Source organism: Clarias gariepinus, chromosome 10 (assembly GCF_024256425.1).
Source record: "Clarias gariepinus isolate MV-2021 ecotype Netherlands chromosome 10, CGAR_prim_01v2, whole genome shotgun sequence".
Classification (NCBI taxonomy): domain Eukaryota; kingdom Metazoa; phylum Chordata; class Actinopteri; order Siluriformes; family Clariidae; genus Clarias; species Clarias gariepinus.
Genome location: NC_071109.1, coordinates 19,484,734 through 19,503,738, shown reverse-complemented (window position 1 = coordinate 19,503,738; position 19,005 = coordinate 19,484,734). Strand labels below are relative to the sequence as shown.

The 19,005-nt window shown below is 41.1% G+C and overlaps 1 protein-coding gene across 9 annotated transcripts in view; it reads right to left on the bottom strand.

Annotated features, from left to right (window-relative positions):
* The window catches only part of mbnl3 (muscleblind-like splicing regulator 3), a 46,665-nt gene that overhangs the window by 12,079 nt on the left and 15,581 nt on the right, over window positions 1-19,005 (bottom strand). For 4 of the 9 annotated variants that reach the window (XM_053505988.1, XM_053505979.1, XM_053505981.1 and 1 more), the window contains exons 2-7: window positions 17,096-18,174; window positions 7,060-7,224; window positions 6,564-6,764; window positions 5,940-6,191; window positions 1,997-2,147; window positions 529-636 (exon numbers count right to left, since the gene is read on the bottom strand). In XM_053505988.1, coding sequence (XP_053361963.1) covers window positions 529-636; window positions 1,997-2,147; window positions 5,940-6,191; window positions 6,564-6,764; window positions 7,060-7,224; window positions 17,096-17,269 — 1,051 coding nt within the window. In that variant the 5' untranslated portion in view covers window positions 17,270-18,174. The remainder of the gene's footprint in view (window positions 1-528; window positions 637-1,996; window positions 2,148-5,939; window positions 6,192-6,563; window positions 6,765-7,059; window positions 7,225-17,095; window positions 18,175-19,005) is intronic. The other 5 variants (XM_053505985.1, XM_053505986.1, XM_053505987.1 and 2 more) reach the window with 2 other exon arrangements.

The following is a 19,005-nucleotide window of genomic DNA, read 5'->3' as shown; positions in this document are numbered from 1 at the left end:
TTTGACTGATACTAAAGACCAGTTATTTTTACATTACTAGTACATTACAAAAATGTGCGAATGGCACACCATAGGGACAGTTACCCAAACCTCCTCTCTTTATGAACAATCATATAGAGTATAGCAGGGAGGAAACTAATACAGCATGATACATGAACAGCACCAGCATCCTACATGACACAGACACACAGTTCCCCTTGCATACACACACATACACACTTCAAACTGATTAAACTTTTAATTCTTGTTTGGGAGAGATAGCAGTGCTGTCATTGCAAAGCTACCTTAGGAAGACTTCTGAGTCGATTCTACTCTCAGAGCGTATGTGGGAGTAAGACAATGTGTTTATGAGTGTATAACCTACAGAATGCACGGTATAATTTGGGACTGAAGTGGGATTGATGCCTTAGGGCATTGACCTGAACTTCAGCGAAGCAAATGGTGACCCGGTAATGTATCCTTGTGAGCAGTGTATGGATGAGGTGTGTGTTTGTATGTGCTTAGGGGGGCCTAGGGTTCTACCCTCACCAGTCTGTCCGGGCCCTGATAGGTAGCGGCTGTGGGGGGGCCGGCAGCTGCTCCAATCCCGCCTCTCCCAGCGGCCCTCTGCCAGTGGGCCGGGCGGTTTGAAAAGCCCTACAAAGATTTGAAGGGGAGATGACGAAGAGGAGAGGAGGAGTAGGAGTAGGAGGAAGAAAAAGGAGCACAAAGAAAACAAACAGGAACTGCTCTTAGTGTATTAGGAAAAAGGCCTTACTTTGGTCTAGCTAGCTTTGTGGCTCCATCGCTTTCATACCTGAGCACACATACACAAATGATCTGAAAGGATGCACAGAGAGCAAAACTAAATGAGCAAACAAGGAGAGGGAAAGCAAGCGAATAGGTGACAAATAATGTGGCAGACACTACAGACACAGGATTTTACTGTCTCGATTAAAAACTGTCTGTTTTTTTTAGTTTTATTTTTTTTAATCTTTATTTTAAAAACTCCTCACCATTTCTATCACCATGTATTAAAATGACTATGTGCAACAACAAAAAACTTTATCCGAATCTTTAAAGAATATTTAAATTATGCCATACCATCCTACTATCTTACATAAATTTAAAATTATGTAATTAATACTGGCTCGTTTTAAGTTCAGGCAGGTTACTGGCACATTTGTGCATCCTAGAAATGTGGAAGCTGTGTTTGGATCTCTCTCTCTCTCTCTCGCCACAGAGCCTCAACCCTGCTCTAAGTGAACCTGTGGAGCAAAGTGACTCACAAGGGACCTACCAATGCCTCCAGATGGAGCCATGCAGAGCAGGGAACCTGGTGCACCATGCACAGAGAACCCAGCACAGGGGTTGTGGTGAGGATGGGGGTTGGGACTAAGAGGCGAGCCAAAAAAATAGAGTTAGTGTGCCGTTAAAGGCTGTGTTGGTGATCACGAGCCATACAGACAACACAGAGGCCACACATGACACGGGTGAAAAAGCTGAGATGTGCTGAGGGTGGATCTGCAATCGGTTTTGATACAGTATGAAATAATTTAATAAATAGGAGAGGATATGAAACCCGGATATACCAAAGTATTAAATCTGCGTCATACCCATCTACTTACCATTGGGTATAGGAAGAATATGTAGTTGTGGCTTTATGCAGTGCACAGATGCACTGGAGCAGATACTTACAAAGTAAATAATGCAATTCGACACTAGGTCACACCTCAGTGTGTGTACGTGTGTGTGTGTGTGTGTGTGTGTGTGTGTGTGTGTGTGTGTGTGTGTGTGTGGGTGTGGGTGTGCGTATGTTTGTTACGGGGGACCTGTTAGCATGACACATTTGCAGACTAGACTACCCAGAGATGCAGAAGATGCAGGAGCCCAACAGGAGCAAGAGAACAAGCAAGGAAAGAGCACGGCTCAGTACTACTTAACTCTGACTCCTTGTTTGAAAGCACTGAACAGAGTGTGTATGGAGAGGACAGAGTAAATAACAGCTGAGGCTCACCTGTGGGGATAAAGGCCGGCTGCTGAAGCTGCATGCTGGCCAGAGCCTGCTGGTAGTGGAACATGCTGGGGTTGAAGACGGCCGCAGCGCCGTTACTCTTCTCCAGGGTGGGCCTCTTTGGTAGCTGCTGCATGCTGCCTGGAGGCAGGGCCTTAGGAAAGAAGAGAGAAAACGACAGAGAGAAAGGAAGAAAGAAGAATAGAGACAAAGATGAAGTGAGAGATGAAAACAAAAAAAAAATTACAGGTAACGATCAGATGATAAGAATAAAGCAGGTGTAAATCTCGATAAAGCTCTGTTATCTGCGTCGGTAATTAGCTCTTTACGAACAGTGCTATATTTATACTCTTAACTAACGTACGTGGCTACTTACTGTAATTTTTATAAAGGCAATCTGCATATTAAAGACATTATGCTGAAGAAAGCATGACAAGCACACATTCAAAGCTTCTGCGATACACATGGAATAAGATACTGATGCAAAGCAAAGTCCGCACTGTGCTTCAGTTATTACATTTACTATAGGTAACATACTAAAGCGATTCGTTCTTGTCAATACTGTAATATCAGTCTTGTCTATTGGCAAACTTCTCTATGCTTCAATTGTAAACTTGCTGCCGAGTGAAATTAAAGTAATAATTTTCTCCTTTTACAATTAGGTGACTGTGTACCAGCAGACTGCGCTACAAAAACATAAATAATTTATTGTGCAAGCCCAGTACTGCGTAATACGCTGAAGTGTGTGGGTTTGTTGATAACATTGTATGATGATGATACTTTTGACAGTCATGCTTGAATGTGTACACAGTTTAGTATTTGGTGGTGAAAAAAAAAACAGGAAAAAGTTTTTTGCTTTGTTTTGTTTTAAAAAAGGTGAGAGGGCAAAAGTACCAGGTCAAGGGTTGACTGCAGGTTGCGCTTCAGAGGACGCGCTGCAGGCTGAGGCCGGGGTTAGCAGGCAGTGAGCGCATGACGACAGCAAACCAATCAATGAAGACAGACAGACAGGTAGACAGACGCACAAACAAACACAGGGCACACAAGACTGTAACCAATGTGGGAATGGTGTCAGCTGAGATGGAATTTTAAAGCATAAAGTGGAGACAGAATGAAAAAAAATGGAGGATGTTAGGGCAACACAGGGCACAAACGTCAGGTAATCAATTATGGGTAATGCAAGAAGCAGTATAAGGAAAAGAGAGCAAAGGCTAAACAAAAGCTAAATGAGATGAGAACAAACAGAAACTGTGGCAAGCTGATCAGCAAGCTGGAGAACTACAAATTGACACAACACTTCAACCAACCTGCTAAAAACACCCTGCAGGAAAACTGAAAGCCTGCAAAATACTGGCTGTTGCAAAGGGGGAAATGGTATAAGCACTGCAGAGGACACAAAACAAGCGCTTGTGTCATGCGAGGGAGCGCTCACTGCAGCAAAACAGCTGTATGCAGAAGGCAGGCAGTTAGCTGGTGTTGCACAATTTCCTTTTCTCCGCTTTATCTGCTTATCCTCTCGTTTCTCCTCTTGTGTCCTGCCTGCACCTTCGCTGCAGAGCTAGTGCTTGTAACTTATCATCAAGCTGAAAGTGTCCATACATCATTGAGAGAACAAAAGATGCCCGCCCCAAAACACACAAGAGGGATTCTAAATTATTAAACGCATTTTCCATTTACATAGTTTCTTAAAAACGAGTCTAAACCAGTACGGTAGCTGCTGAAGGTGCAGATTGCTGTTCCCACAATCCTCAGCCTGTGACCTTGTACCATGACCATTAGTGATAAGACCAAAAACCCCCCACCTCGGCGCGTTCACACCTGTGAAGATTCCACACTTGTGTTCTCTGGTCAGTTGCCTCATTTCGACTTTAATTGTTACTCCGTTAGTTTTGTATAGTGTATGCCTGTTTGCCAATTACCTGGCCCTTAGGGTATTTCCAAAACCTCAAGTATTACCTTCTTAGCTTACTGATCCTACCATTATTCAGTAAATGATTCTTAATTTTTTTTACAGTGCTGTGAAAAAGTATTTGCCCCTTCCTGATATATTTTTAATGCATATTTATCATGCTTAAATAAAAAAATATATATTACACAAAGATAACCCAAGTAAACACAAAATGCAGTTTCTAAATGATGACTTCATTTATTAAGGTAAAAATGCTGTACAAACCTGTCTGGCCTTATGTGAAAAAGTAATTGCCCCTTAACCTAATAACTGATTGCACCATCCTTGGCAGCAACAACTGCAATCAAGCGTTTGCAATAACTGCCAATGAGTCTTTTACATTGCTGTGGAGAAATTTTGTCCCACTCTTCCTTGCATCGTGCGTGAAAAGTCTGTTTGAGGTCATGCCACAGCATCTTAATCGGATTTAAGTCCGAACTAGTGTACTCCAAAACCTTCATTTTTGTAGACGTTTTTTTTCACAGCACTATAAGTACAGAGTAGATACACTAGAGGCGTGTAGTGTGCAGTGTAAGGATTTATCCAATGATGGAAACTTCATGGGAGCTTTGTAAGTCGCCCTGTATAGCATCTGCCAAATGCCTAAATGTAAATGTAGTGTGCGATGTATGCCTACAATATGAATGTGCCACCTCTTCCCCCCCCAAAAAAATAGACTATACAACAATAGAAAAAAATCACAAATACAACATTAATAATCTTATGTAAGGAAATAAACAGTGGTGGCGAATAAAAATCCCTTCATTAAAATCAACCAACGCCTTGCTTTAAAATCTGAAAAGTGTTTCTTGTATAGGCTAAAAACCTTACCAGCATTAAGTGTGTAAAGCACCTGTGCAATGCTTTAATTAAGGACAATCTCGTGTATAATCGATGTTTTGTACAAGCACTTCCATTATACAGAGAGCTCATTCATTCTCCTTAACCAGGACAACCTTAGTGAATGAGAATGTCTCATTTATTTAAATACTCTTGTTCTTGATTCCTGTACAGGTTTTCCTTTTCCTTTGCACCCTTCACTTCCTCAGACAGAGGAGTGGTTTTAATAAAGGCCATGACACGGCACCTGTGTTTCTGTCTGGAGCAGCATCCAGCGCATACGTGCAGCGTTGCTCCTGGTGTATAATTAGCTTACTCGGCAAACCTGAGATACCAGATTTTGTTTGCAGTTAAGAATTTGAATGGAGGTCTGAATTTTATTGGAAAAGAACCATCTGGCAAACTTTATATCTGGCTACATAAACACGTCTGCATTAGAGTAAAACTGTCAGCTCCCAAGACTTTTGTTTTAATCACCACACAAATACGCGGATCCCTGCAGTAAAATATATTTGATATCTAAAAAAAAAAAACGATTAGAAAAGCTGAGTATTTGAATATCAGCAACTCTTAGCGTTTAATTGGGTATTCAAATATCTGTACAGACCCCTGCTAGTACTAAGTACTAAGTATCCAGGGAATCAGAATGCTTTAAACAAAGGCTCTTCATCAATGATGCAATCAAAGTCCTTTGTGAAACCATAAGTGACACAGTGAACTATGCTGCATTTTCTACAGATGGATGACAAATTAAAAGAAGAACCAGTGGCTGTGTAGTGTTGTCAGCAGACATGGTTTGGGTCCATTTGAGCCCTTAGAGCAAAACCATCAAAGTTACACTGACTGATCAGCATTATTGCATTTCTGTGTGATTGAATACTCTCTACCAGAGTGTCCCCATCCAGACTAACTGAATAATTTATGATGTGTAAAAAGTGGTTTTAATTCTATGTGATATCCTTTACAGTCGCCACATCTCAAACCAATTAAACACCTATAAGAGTCCTTTGGCCCTCTATGCCAAGGTGCAATGCTCTCGTGTCTACTGGGGCTCATTTTAACTTTGTCACCCATCTGTATATGTTTACTGTTTTTATTTGGTGTACTCAAAGCTTATGTAGGACTGCAGTACTCTAGATGCCACTGTTTCAATCTCACCATGGCTGCTGCCGCTGTAGCAGCGGCACTCTGGCTGGCCTGCTGCTGCTGCTGCGCTTTAATCCTGGCCTGCAGGTGTGCCGGTGGGTGGAAGTACTTGCACTTGTCGCGTGAGCAACGGCCCTTTACGTAGTCCATGCACACAATGACTGAGTTCTCGCTGCCATCCACCATGCCCGCCTCTACTGGGTGAGCGTAGCGGCACTCGTTCTCACCCCGTGTGCAGTTGCCCCGCTGAAACTCACGGCACACCTGGAAAGGAAACGAGAGCAAAAAATTCAACCTAGAAGGGTCTCGGTGCATATCTTTAGTTCTAGCTTACTTCAGGTTGGATATTAACGGCTAAAAATGTGGACTGTTCTTTTTAACTTTGCTAAGAAGATAGCAGCAAGCCTCCTATAACTATATCTCCTATAGTGCTTTCCTTAAACACATAGTTTAACATTTTCACTGTTGCTGATGCACTGTAAAGGCTAAATAGAAAATACATACTGCGATAAAACCTGTGAGAATGTACTAGCTGGTTATCATATATTGATTTTTGCATATCCCTTTTGCTTCTTTTTCTATCTTAACTAACACACAACAGGTTAAACAGCTCAGAGCCCAGAGAAATAGACATACCTCAAGCTTGTCTGTGCGAACATGCTTCTGAGCGGAGTTGCCGTTGCCCACAGTGATGCCCGTCGGGCTTCCCGGGACCAGCACGGGAGTGCTGGGAAGCAACTCGGGCATGAGGCCGATGCCAGGGCTCATGTGGCCCATGTATGGATTTAATGCCATACTCTGACTGGTAGCCAACGAGGGTGATACTGGGAACGTGGTCTAACATACAGGAACAGACCAAAAGAAGAGAGAAAATGATGAGGCCAGTAATTTCAGTAAAGGAGTAAAGTCTAGTCAACTGGAATTATACAGGGATTTTACAGTTCAGTTCATTATCTCATTTAGAAAGCTTGCTGTGGCCTTGACTTCCTAATTACAAGGCTGTAGTAAATTACCCTGATTAACCTTCAATCATTGTTTAAAAACATTCTTAATAAACCCCTCATGTTAAAAAAAAACATGGATTTGGGGTTGAACAAAGGAATAGCGCTAGGAATGCAAAAAGTGGGCTCACTATGGGCTGTAGCTGGGCTCCAGGCAGCATGAACTGCACCTGCTGAGCCAACATGGCAGCTGCTGCCTTCTGCTGGATCAGGTTGTTCCGGCCATTGATTTCTAGCTGGGTCTTCAGGTGTGGAGGCGGGTGCAGGTACTTACAGTTATCACGTGTGCAGCGGCCCTGAGAGTGAGCGAGAAAGAGAGAGGGTATGAAAAAGAAAAGTTGAGTGGGGTTGATGATAAATCATTCAAAAGGAATCAATGCTGGGCAAGGAAGAGATAAGGATCCTGTGATTTGGAGAATACAATTAGAAACGAGTTCCTTACATGTGTGTGTGAGGCAAATTACAAAAAGTGGTAAGAAAGCATGAAATGTTTGAAATGAGTACTAGGAGTGCTGAGTATTTACCAGCCATTGAGAAGATAATGTAGGACTAATGTTCATTGTTACTAAAGTTCTACTGGATTATGTGAATAATCATCACAGCGTCCGCAGCGAAATTTAAGCAGGTATCCTTTGAAACATATTGTGCCCTAAATGCAATTTTTTCTCATGTTTATTGAGCTGTAAAGTCACACAAGTGAGTTCCTAAAACAGGAACATTACCGCATCGTCATGTGAGCAATAGTTCAAATCCTACTGCCAAACAAATACTGATACAGAGCTATATTCAGAATGGAGTTGTGTGTGTGTGTGTGTGTGTGTGTGTAGTGAGTTGTGAGAGTTATTACCCATTCAGGAAAATTCAGGGGTAATTTTGTCATTTGGGATTTTCAGACCTAATAATTCTGTATCAAATCTTCTAACTAATGTGACCTCCTATTAGTCTGAAAGGTTTTTGTACAGTATCTCGCATACTGTTTGTGACAACAAAAACTGAACACATAGTTCACCTACAAAGTGATTATAATTATTATTAGTCACCAAAAGTTTTCAGTTATTCTAGCCATGGTCCTGGTGGTGTTTAGAGCCTATCTAAGGAACATTATGAATGAGGCAGCAAATCATTCTGGATAGGACATCGGTCCATCAAAAAGCACCACGTAACACACATATTTATAACCCCAGGGGCAATTTAGTTTAGCCAGTACACCTACCAACATGTTTTTGGCTGAAAAACTGGAGAACAAATAAGAAGCCCACTCGTACACATTGACAACCCACACAGACAGAGGGATCGAACCAGAAGCACTGTGAGGTTGTAATGCTACCTGATGTGCCACCATGTCTATTTACTGGCAACTTACACATCCAGATTGAGGTATTATGTCATAATCTTGTATTATACATACAGATTACCTCATAATGACACATTCATGACTCACATACAGTGTCCCTGAGCAACATGGCCTCAAATGCCTAGACTCTATCAACACTCCGATTAATCAAAAGTCTCTAATGTCTGTTAGAAATGGGGCTCTGAAACCGGGTTCCTACAAGAATCCAGGGTTTGTTTGTTTTTTCATTACTTTTTAACAGTGATAAAAATCACAAACATTTAAATTTAGGCATCTGGAAGACACTCTTATCTAGAGCGACTTACAAAAGTACTTTGAAATCATCACTTGTATTATATTTAACACTGAGTTTTTGTTGTTATCATAGTTCAATCAACAATTAATAAGTAAGTCCAGCCTTTATTCATCACATATACATTATTGCACAGTGAAATTCTTTATTCTTTTTACATCCCAGCTTCTTTTTACTAGGCTAAGGTCAGAGCGCAGAGTTAAAGGTCTTGCTTAAAGGCGGCAACCTGCCAGAGCTGAGGCTGGAACCGCCATCCTTCCGATCAGTAACTCAGAGTCTTAACACACTGAGCCACCTAACTGCCCCTACATTCAGTTTTGTATAACAGACTTAAAGTTACAGTGTTAATGATGCTCACACTCCAGTTCCTAGTAATAAAATAAAAACAAATGAGGTTACAAAGTCATAGAAGACAAATGATCACACGGATGAGGACGGGTTCCCCTTAGAGTCGGTTCCCTCTCAAGGTTACTCATCAAAAAACCTCATTGACCTGAAAATCTGAAACAACTCATCTCATAAGAATATTTTGTTTCTTTTTGTTCACAGAAATGTCAAGAATAAAAACTATTAGTGCTTAAAAAATAATATTAATTGGACCTTTTTTACTAAAAAGGTTAATATTTCAATTAGACTTACATATGTATAACTGGATTATCCAGGCACCCTCGAAGCTTTTAGTGTTTTTTTAAACATTCCCTTGGACTGGTATTACACTGCATGTATGATATTATATTATTAATATTTAAATGGTTATTAATTCATTATACTGTAATACCTATGTATTTATTAGACAGTAATTGGATGTTAAGCTTTCAGACACTGTGCATGTTTTAAGGTGTGATGTATCTGGGTCATAGTTGAGAAAAACTCCTAGAGAAAATCCCATACACACTCAATGTTATTGGCAACACAAAAGCCGCCACTGTGTACCTGTCTTTAGTTCCTGTTTATTCGGCTATTTGCCTAACTGTAGGTTATGAAATATTTATAGACACATTATGAAAGCACATGTTAGTCTTTCACAGCCAATTTTCCCCATATGGAGCCTTCCCATCTCATGACTGATAGAGTTATTCATTTCCCATGCCTTCAGCTTCTCTTATACTGGGGAACCATGTACATTGCAAGCAGGGTACATTAGCCAAGGGTGAAATTCAGTCAACTTACTGTAACTTCATTACCCCTGCAGAATAAATCATACTCTGTTCACAGTCTACAGAGGAAGCACAAACTTTCTGGTTCGCACACAAATACACACACACATAGACACACGGTTCTGTGCAGGTTTCCAAACAAACCTAGAATACTAGGATTTAACTTTGTTAAAAGGGGTCTGGAGTCTACCTTCTGGCTTGACTGGCTATATCTCATTCACCACTAAAACAGTTTGCATCTATATTCAAAATGTTCATCCAACATGCCTTTGAAATTCATAAAGAATTAATTCCTCTTCCACTGACCCCACTCAACCCTGACCATGAATGTACAAGAGTGTGAACTAGAAGAACTAGAAGTGAAAACGTGAAGCATGGAGGGGCTTTCACTCTGAACGTTGATGAACTGCTGGCGAACTAAGATGATAGATGGGGAAAGCTAGAGAGAAGTGTTTACTCCTATCCACTGGCCCACCCACGCACGCACACTCCAATCCTTCACGTGACAAATGAATACTGCAGTCTCTGTCAGAACACAGCCCCAAAAGTCACACCTCTCTCATTAAACTGTTATATTTTTGACTTATCGTGCAACAGATAACAGTCTTTCTCTGTCAAATCAGCAACCGGGGATTGCAACACCCACTATGAAAGTTTGCCGTCTCCTGAATACTAACTACTTGCAACAGCCAGCTATTATTTTACCCTATACCCAAAATACCCTTGACAGGGGTGCTGAAACAAGGCTGACTCCAAGGCCCCTTAAAAATGCCAAGGCCAAGGGTTGTTTGAGGGCCCCGAATCTCTTGCAACACCCTCGACCCTGCAACTTAAATCTCTGTTGGTTTTACCCCTCTATGTTCTGACTGTTTTTGTGTTTTCTGCATGCTATAATTCTTTTCTATCTTCTTGGTTTGTGTGTCCCTGACTGGTTGTATTCTGGTTAACACTAGATCACGCTTGAGCTGGGATTTAATGTTTTTGGCTAGTAATTGTCATAAACAACTGCACCTCTGCAACATAGATTTAGAAGGTTTGAAGGCTGAACTAGATGAGCAGGGAACTTTAGCTGCAAGGTACTTCCAAATCAACTACTCATCATCACCACCAGTTCCTGGCTGCTGCCAGGTTTGGATCATCTGCTGATGTGACATGTCGACCCCAGTGATTTCATGCCAGCTCATACATCCTGACTGAGTTACTACGTCAGTATAATAATGACACAGCTGTGAATCACATACGGAGGTAAAAGAAAATGACGAAGCGTCTCAAAAAATTTGTACTGGCTTAGAGGTGATTGGACGCTTAGCACATCCTCTGTCCCGCTGACTAATGGCTTCACTGCTGATTAAGATGGAAATTTGCAAAAATATAAGGGACTTTCTAATTATTATGCAGGTGAAAAAGAAGATTGGGTTACCACCCTGGTTGCAGAATCAACCAAAAGTAGCTATGATGTAACTGCGTTGCCGAAGCTGCTCACAATTCGAGTGGAGGCCTAAGCAGTTATGACCACACAGTCGATGCAGCAGCAGCAGCACCACCGGTCCAAGCACCTTGCCAAGGCACTGCAGAGATGCAGAGCTGCACACAAAGCAAGAAGACACCAAGTAACCCTGAACAATTTCCATTGAGGCAATCAGCAGACATGCAGAAAAGTAATCAGACCAAACTTATACCTGGCAAAATCACCACTTTAAAACGGGGTCCTGAGCGAACAAACATCACCAGGGCCAAAACACCAAAAAGACAGGAAACATAATGTAAAAACAAAGAACAAAAAGAAAAAAAGAAAAGACGGTGCCTAAGTAGCACAACAGAGAAGCATTCACTATCAATAAAGTGAAATTGGCTATTTGGGTGGGAGGGATGGCATTACTTTTTATTTGTTGTCCATCAAAGCAATACTACCCAGCTATAGGCATCTGTAAGATCATGTATGAAGACAGATTTTCCTTTGAGTCTGTTACATTGCTGTGTCATTTAGCATGAGGAAGAGGTGAAAAGATTTGACTTCCTGTGTCTTGGAGGAGTCATGTGCTGTCTTTTACCCTACCAACTGTTATGCTACCTGAAAAAGCTAGATACTGGGTGGGAACTGGGAGATGACCGAGGTAGGAGAAAAATGGGGGAAAAGCAAGACAAAGAAATAAAAAAAGCAGTGCTGCTTTCATGGACCACAAAACAAACCTGACACTAATACGTAGATTTCTGGTAATGGTTAGGGCCTCGAATTAGGCGTACATGGGCAATGATTTATGAAGACCATACACACTTGTGCTTTTATTTCCAGATGTTAACGGAGTATGAACACAATTATAATGTAAGCATTGGTTCAAGCTAATTTGAGAAAGAGCAGCTTGTGAAGGCTCCTCCACACTCATGGAGCACTGGAATCTGTAGTATGCTTAAACTTTAAAGTGCTTGAATTCCCAACAGGCTTGGTGGGTGCTCCTTTTCCTGCACATTAATTCACAGTAACTTTATAGAAAGTGGTTTTAAAAATACATTTAGTCTAACAGACTTCTTCTTTTTAGTCCAAAACAAGGGTTTTTGGTATAAATTGATTCAAGCTGTGAATTGTATGTAGACTATTGATTAATCCCATTCTTAGCAGTTTTGTATTAAATCGCACTAGTGTCCAATCTTTCTTAAGCATTTAAAAAAATTAAAAACTTTTCAAAGTACTGAATAAAGAGTAAAAAAGTACAAACAGTACAGTAAAATTCCACAAACTCACATGAACTCAAATAAAGGAGCAATACTTTTGCAAAATGTGAGTATTTGTGAAATAATAAAAAAGTATAACAAAAAGTATTTTGTTTGTAAAAAAAAAAAAAAAAGGCTAAATGATTTCAATAGTGTGAATTGACTCTGATCAGACAGATCAATTAAATTGCACACCTGAATAAATCACACTACTTCCACATCTTACTACTGTATATGGCAGCGTTAATGCCATGTTACTTTGTTGGTTACATTTTAATTTTGAAACTTCATAGACTGTAGTCTTATTAATATATACAGTGCTGGCCAAAAGTATTACGACAACACAATAAGACATGAATTGTGGTTCTCTACGTCCAAAAAACAGATGATGTCAGTTCTGGCCTATCTGACTGAATCAAATGCTTCAATTGATTGATAGAACAAAATATGTGAAAGAAATTTCTGCAGACGTTCACTTCTGCACAATGAACCTCACTTTGTGTTCACTTCTGCACAAAAATGGCTAGGGAATTCTTAAGTAAATTGTGAACTTCTATGACAAATACATGATCTTCAGGAAGCAATCAAGCAAGCACGGATTGCGCGAGTGACACCAGAGTATTGCAGATGTCTTTTTGACTCTTTGTCCTGCCAGATCTGGTAGGTTTTGAAGAATAAAGGACTTTATATGAAATATCAATTGTGGTATATTAACTTCCTTGCATAAAATAACAAATTATTCTTATTTACTTGATTGTCATTATTAAAAAAAAAAAATTGAGAATGTCATTCAACACTGGATTTCACTTTTGTTTTTAATCTTTCAACCAAGGTTGGCCATTCAATCCCTGTCTCTTAAGTCTATCTAAACTCATAAATAAGGATGAACAATGATGCTTCATGGGCATTTTTAATGAGTTTTCTCCTGAACTTTGCACAGAGGTTAGCAATCAAACTACCAGCCAAAAAGCTATGTAGCAATACATAATAGCATCTGATTTCTAATATTAGCCAAAGACCAGAGCCGGGCAGGTGGTTCTGATGAAGGACTCAACAGAAAACAAACAGAAAACCATTGTGATGTATTTTATTAATTCTAACTTCATCATCATGTAAACACATTGAGTGCTGTTTCACAAGGGTCTAATGAAAGACCTAGTTCACTGGCAGTGTAATCCGATTGATAAGACGTACCCTTCAGAACCTTGTCACAGGAGCTCTGGGAATGATGTTAGAACTGAAAGTGCAAGTGTTAGGAAATGAAACCAGCCTTAATGCAGTCATTACACCAGGCACAGAAGAGATATTGAAGGCCAACATGCTTGTCTTTTAAATAATGATTATGACAAAGTCGCTTATACAAAATAAAAGCTATATACTGTATCAGACTAGTCTAAACTCCTGCAATAGATGGCATTTTTGCAAGACTGAAAAAGTCAGAAAGTAATTGTTCAATTGTTCAATTGCCCAACCACATTACTGGAGAAAGCACAGACATTTGAAAAAAAGGGAACGTCTCTGGTTTTTAAAAAAAAAGGGGGGGGGGGGGAATTAAAGCTGACTCCTTGGTTCTTGAAAATTGATTGTTAATGAAGTAGTAAGGAAGAATTTTAAAGAGATTCAGTCACAATTTTATCTAAAATCTATTAATGAAAAACAAAAAAATGGAAATCCTATTATCCTTTTTTTTTTACATTTATTAGAATTTTAGTTTTTCTAATAAAATGTATTTATATACATTTTTATGTATTTTTATAACATTTGTAATATTTTAATAATTGAACCATGCTTTACCAATCAGGCATAGCATTAAAATGACCCGTCTAATATTTTGTATGTGCCCCTGAGTATAGCACCTGCAAAATGACTGTGCTGACGGTGGTATCTGGCACCAAGAAGCTGGCAGCAAATCTTTTAAGTCCTGTAAAATGTTAGGTGGAGCCTCTATGGAGCGAACTTTACCCAGCAAATCCCACTGATATGGTCATTTTAAAGACAAAGTTTTGAACACTTTGTCATGTTTTTTTGTCATTCCTAAACTATTTGAGCAATGTGGCATGATGTAAAAAAAATATATATATATTTATCAGATCAGGCCACCACAGTTTTGTAAGGTTCTGACCACTGCATAACACGAACAACTCATAATACCTGCTGTTTTAAAAATCCAGAGAAGTAGCCATCACAATCTGTCTATTGTCGGTCCTAACACTTGCTCATTTTTCTGCTTCCAACACCTTTGAGAAATGACTGTTACATGCTGCCTAATATATACCAACCATAGTGACAGGTGGCACTGTAATAAGATAATCACTGTTATTCACTTCACCTTTCAATGGATTTATGACTGATCAGTACATGTAAGGTTTAACCTAACCTATGCTTCTTCTATTTTAGCTGATGTTCGGCTATTTTGATGGGACTTCTACTTTTGTAACTTGGCACTGACTTTGAACATAAACTGAATTTAATCTGTTCATAGTCTCTCTCACAAACAAAGCACATGTGTTTGCATTAGAAGTAAAGAAAGTATGTTCTGGGAGTATTTAGCAATGAGAAGACAATCCCGTGAGAGCAGAACTCCTCAAAACACAGAGGAGAAGGCAGTCGAAACCACAGATCAGCAACAGTGCTAAGCTGCATTATTAATGGCCAAGCTGGGTGGCTAGACAACCAGAAATCTCTCATGCAAAAAGAAAATTAAGAAGTAACACGACAAGAACTAAAAACATTCTGGTCCATATGTGTACTGAATGCTGTGTTTTCCTCCTGATGCAGAAAGAAGCAGAGAGAGGAATGAAAAGCTGTAAGTCATGTCGTGCTGGATTCAGCGGGTCAGGGATCTCCTCCACGTAGCCATGGTAACGCACCCAGCAACTAGGAGGAAGTTTTGCCTCATCCGGTCTCCTCACCACTCATTGGTCATAGAGAGAGCGGAAGATCTTAACAGACAAGATGCTGTCAATGATTACCCGCAAATATTCCTGCCCATGCCTGTAACTCGTGGCTTGTGTTATTAGAAGAGATTCATTTGAATGAATTTATTATCGCAGCATCAGAGGCATTCTCGAATGTTCATTCTTGAATCGAATCCTCTGCACCATCATGGTTAGTAATACAAATTCCATGTCTGAAATATTTTCTGCACTTTTTTTCCCACACACACAAAAAATGGAAATTCATTAGCAGAACACAGACATTAATCAAAGTAGCACACGGTAGAATGATACAGAATGCATATTTTATGTCTGCCCAGACCGGCATGCTGGCAGGCAGGCTAGTCGGATGTAATGGATAAAGAAGCGTCTCCAGCAGAAGACACCAGTTAGGAGAAAGGACATTGTGGTAGCCATTAAGGGATGTCAATAAATTAGCAGAGGGGAGGAGGAGAACAAGGAAAGAGGGTGGCACTGGGGGATGGGCTCTCGCTCGCAGAGAAATGAATGAGTACTATTAATATGAGGAGTGCTGTATAATTAAAACCTGAACTGCGACTGCAGAGGGATTAAGACAAAGGGGCTTGGGCTGTTCTCTCCCTCGCGCAGCACTCTGACTATGAGCCTACAGCTGACTGCTTTGCTACGTTTGAAAAAATAATCCCATTTCACATTTGTAATCCAGACGGCGCTGCGCTGGCCAGACTATCACTAAATTAACGGCTGACGTGCTTCTTTGGGGAGAAGAATTAGCGTGTGCTGAGCTCCGGCCGCTGCTAGCTCTCAGCCCGGCTTCTGAGGAGAGACATTCTCTACATGAAATACACTAAAACTTTTAAGACTTCTGACGGTGCTGTGTGTGTGTATGTGCTTGTGCTCTGTGATAGGGCAGCACCCTACTGTATCTAGTTGCTGAAATGGGCTCCAGGTCCCCACAACCCTATACAGGATAAGCTGTACTGTGGAAAATTGACATCCACAGTGTATCTGTAGGACAGCAGGTTTAAAATTAGTCAAGCAATTATTTACATCATATTCTTATATTCCTTCACCTTCTACACTGCTTATCACAGGCCACCTCTACAGGCAACAATTAACCTAATATACATGTCTTTGCACTGTGGGAGGAAATAAGAGTACCTGTACGAAACCCACCAAACATGCAAACTACACCCACACAGACCCGAGGCGGGCACGTAATAATGAGAAACAAATAGAGACTGTAAAAAGTACTGACTTTGTCATTTTGACCATATGCAACCTCAGAACCAGTATTTATTAGAAAGTCTAAATTAAAGTTCCAGAACTTTTTTAGATTGCATACTGTAAAGTATTACATTCTGGCAAAAATATTATATAAGATTTTGGTTACGTTTGCGCTACATCTTGGCTATTACTCCGCATTGTGCATACGTGGACAAAAGTGCTTCATCATGTTTTTGCAGACGGAGTTGGCCCAGGCCCGCTCTATACTTTTAAGGCTGACACAGACACACGCTGCTTTTCAGGACATCAGCAGAAGACTCATCGCAGCTCAGCAAAAAAACAGCCAGGAGGTGTTAGCACAAGCGTACTACAGTGTGTATTTATGTATGTTAAATCATACACAGATTTATGTCATAATTCTAAAAGATATATGGCTCTACATTCCGCACCAGAGCTAACTTTGTAAAAGTGTGCACTTTGAGTTAAAAGTGTTTATGTTTGGGTTAGGGTTACCTTGAGGGAGTCGAAGCAGGCGATGACGCGGCCGTTCTCCACATGGCAGGTGCGAGAAGGGTGAGCGAACTTGCACTCGGTGTCAGACCGTGAGCATGAGCCTCTCTGGAACTCGCGACACACCTCTAGCGTCAGCCACTTGGTGTCCCGGCCTACAGCAACGTTGACGGCCATAATGAGCGGGTGGTTAGGGTCGAATTAAAGGTTGTCTGGGGGTAAGAAAGTCCAAAGCGCACGTAGCAGGACAAAGAAAATAATCAGTGTGCCACAGCACAAAAAACACTCTGGTAAAAGGAATGAGACATGCTCTAACGTTCAGACAGAATGGCAAAAAAAAAACAAAAAAACAATGAAGAATCTATGACTCTCTGTGTTCCATATCAGCTGAATAGTTGAGCAAGAAGAAGGATGCTGAGGCAGAGCAGGTCACACAGGCATGCTGCAAAGGCTTCTTGACAGCTTCACTCAGACTGAGGCACTAAAAGTGCAGACAGACACGTACTACTGGGCTGCAGTGGCCGTCCTGGCTCGTAAAACCAGCTTCTTGTCTACGTAAAACGACTTTATTCACTTTTCCCACCCTAAAGGCCACCGTCCCGCTGCTGCAACATCAATGTTTTCTAAAAATGCTCACATTTCCAGACAACAGAAGATGAAGAAAAGCCTTCGTGAGTAAAGTCAGGCGTGTTGAGTACAAAAGAAGAAACTAATCGACTGTCCTTGGATTAACAGGATGATACTGCAAGCGAGGTGGAGTGGGGGGAGGCTTGGATTCGAGGAACAGCAAATTGACCGTTTGCCTGTCAGAGTGAAATATAGTCTGAGTCAAGGCCAAGCGCAATCACAGATACACTTACACAGGCAAGCAGTCAGGTCTGCGGGGAACAGCAGCGTGGGAAAAAGCATGCGCCGGCACGAGGCTGCTGCAGCATCCAGTACATCCAGGCACTTAGTGATGATGCGCGTCCTCTGCCTTCTACTTGAGTCGCATTTTTGTCCCTCCTGTTTCTCCTGTGTCTCTTCTTCTCATCGTCACCCTCCACTGTCTCCTTTAGGTCCTTTAAAGCACGACCACCTGTCTTTAAACAGAAAAGACGAAAAGAATTACAAAAGAGTAATGACAAGCTAAAACATGTGAGAAGGAGAAAATACCTTTGTAAGATAGGATATGCTGAATGAACTGTAGAAATGAGATTGTGAAAGCCAAAGCATAAAAGCGCAAGTGTTTACACTGCAAACCTGCAAATTCAGAGTGTAAGCGTGAGAGAAAGAAAGTGCATGGCGGAGAGTGCATGAGCGGGAGGCAGCGAAAGAGGGAAAGAGAGGTAGAGGAGGCGTGCGGGCTTGAGGCAGGCAGCAATGCACAGGAAAGGGCAGGCTGTGTCTTGATTAAAAGATAGAGGGAGGGAGGGAGGAAGGGAGGGAAGGAGGGAGGAAGGGAGTGAGGGGAAAAGGAGGGGGGAGAGAAAAAACGTGTGAGAGATCACCGTCACTTTATGATCAGAAGGGTCGGCGAGAACAACAAGTTGATGACGGTTATGCCGGTGCTTATTTATCTTAATAAAAAGAAAAAGAGAATAGAGAGAAGAGTTTGGAATTTGTGCATGATCCAAAAATACAGGTAGTGTATACAGGAGTAGACGAGGAAGGGAAAGCCTGGCCCTCGCAACGGCAGCTGCTTAGGGCTCAGTGACGTGACAACCAATCAGTGGCTGCTTTGCAAACAGGCTGAGTGAGCAGCAGCCAATGAGGAGCAGAGCTACGCACTGACAGTCTTCATCTCCTCTCCTGCCTCCTCTGGAACACACTGTCATTGCATGTGTTCTTGGGCTCGACTGTAAAAAGAATGAAGCATGCCGGCCTCTCTCCCCCCCCACAATCCTTATGAGGAGAGTTTCTGTTCGAGTGTA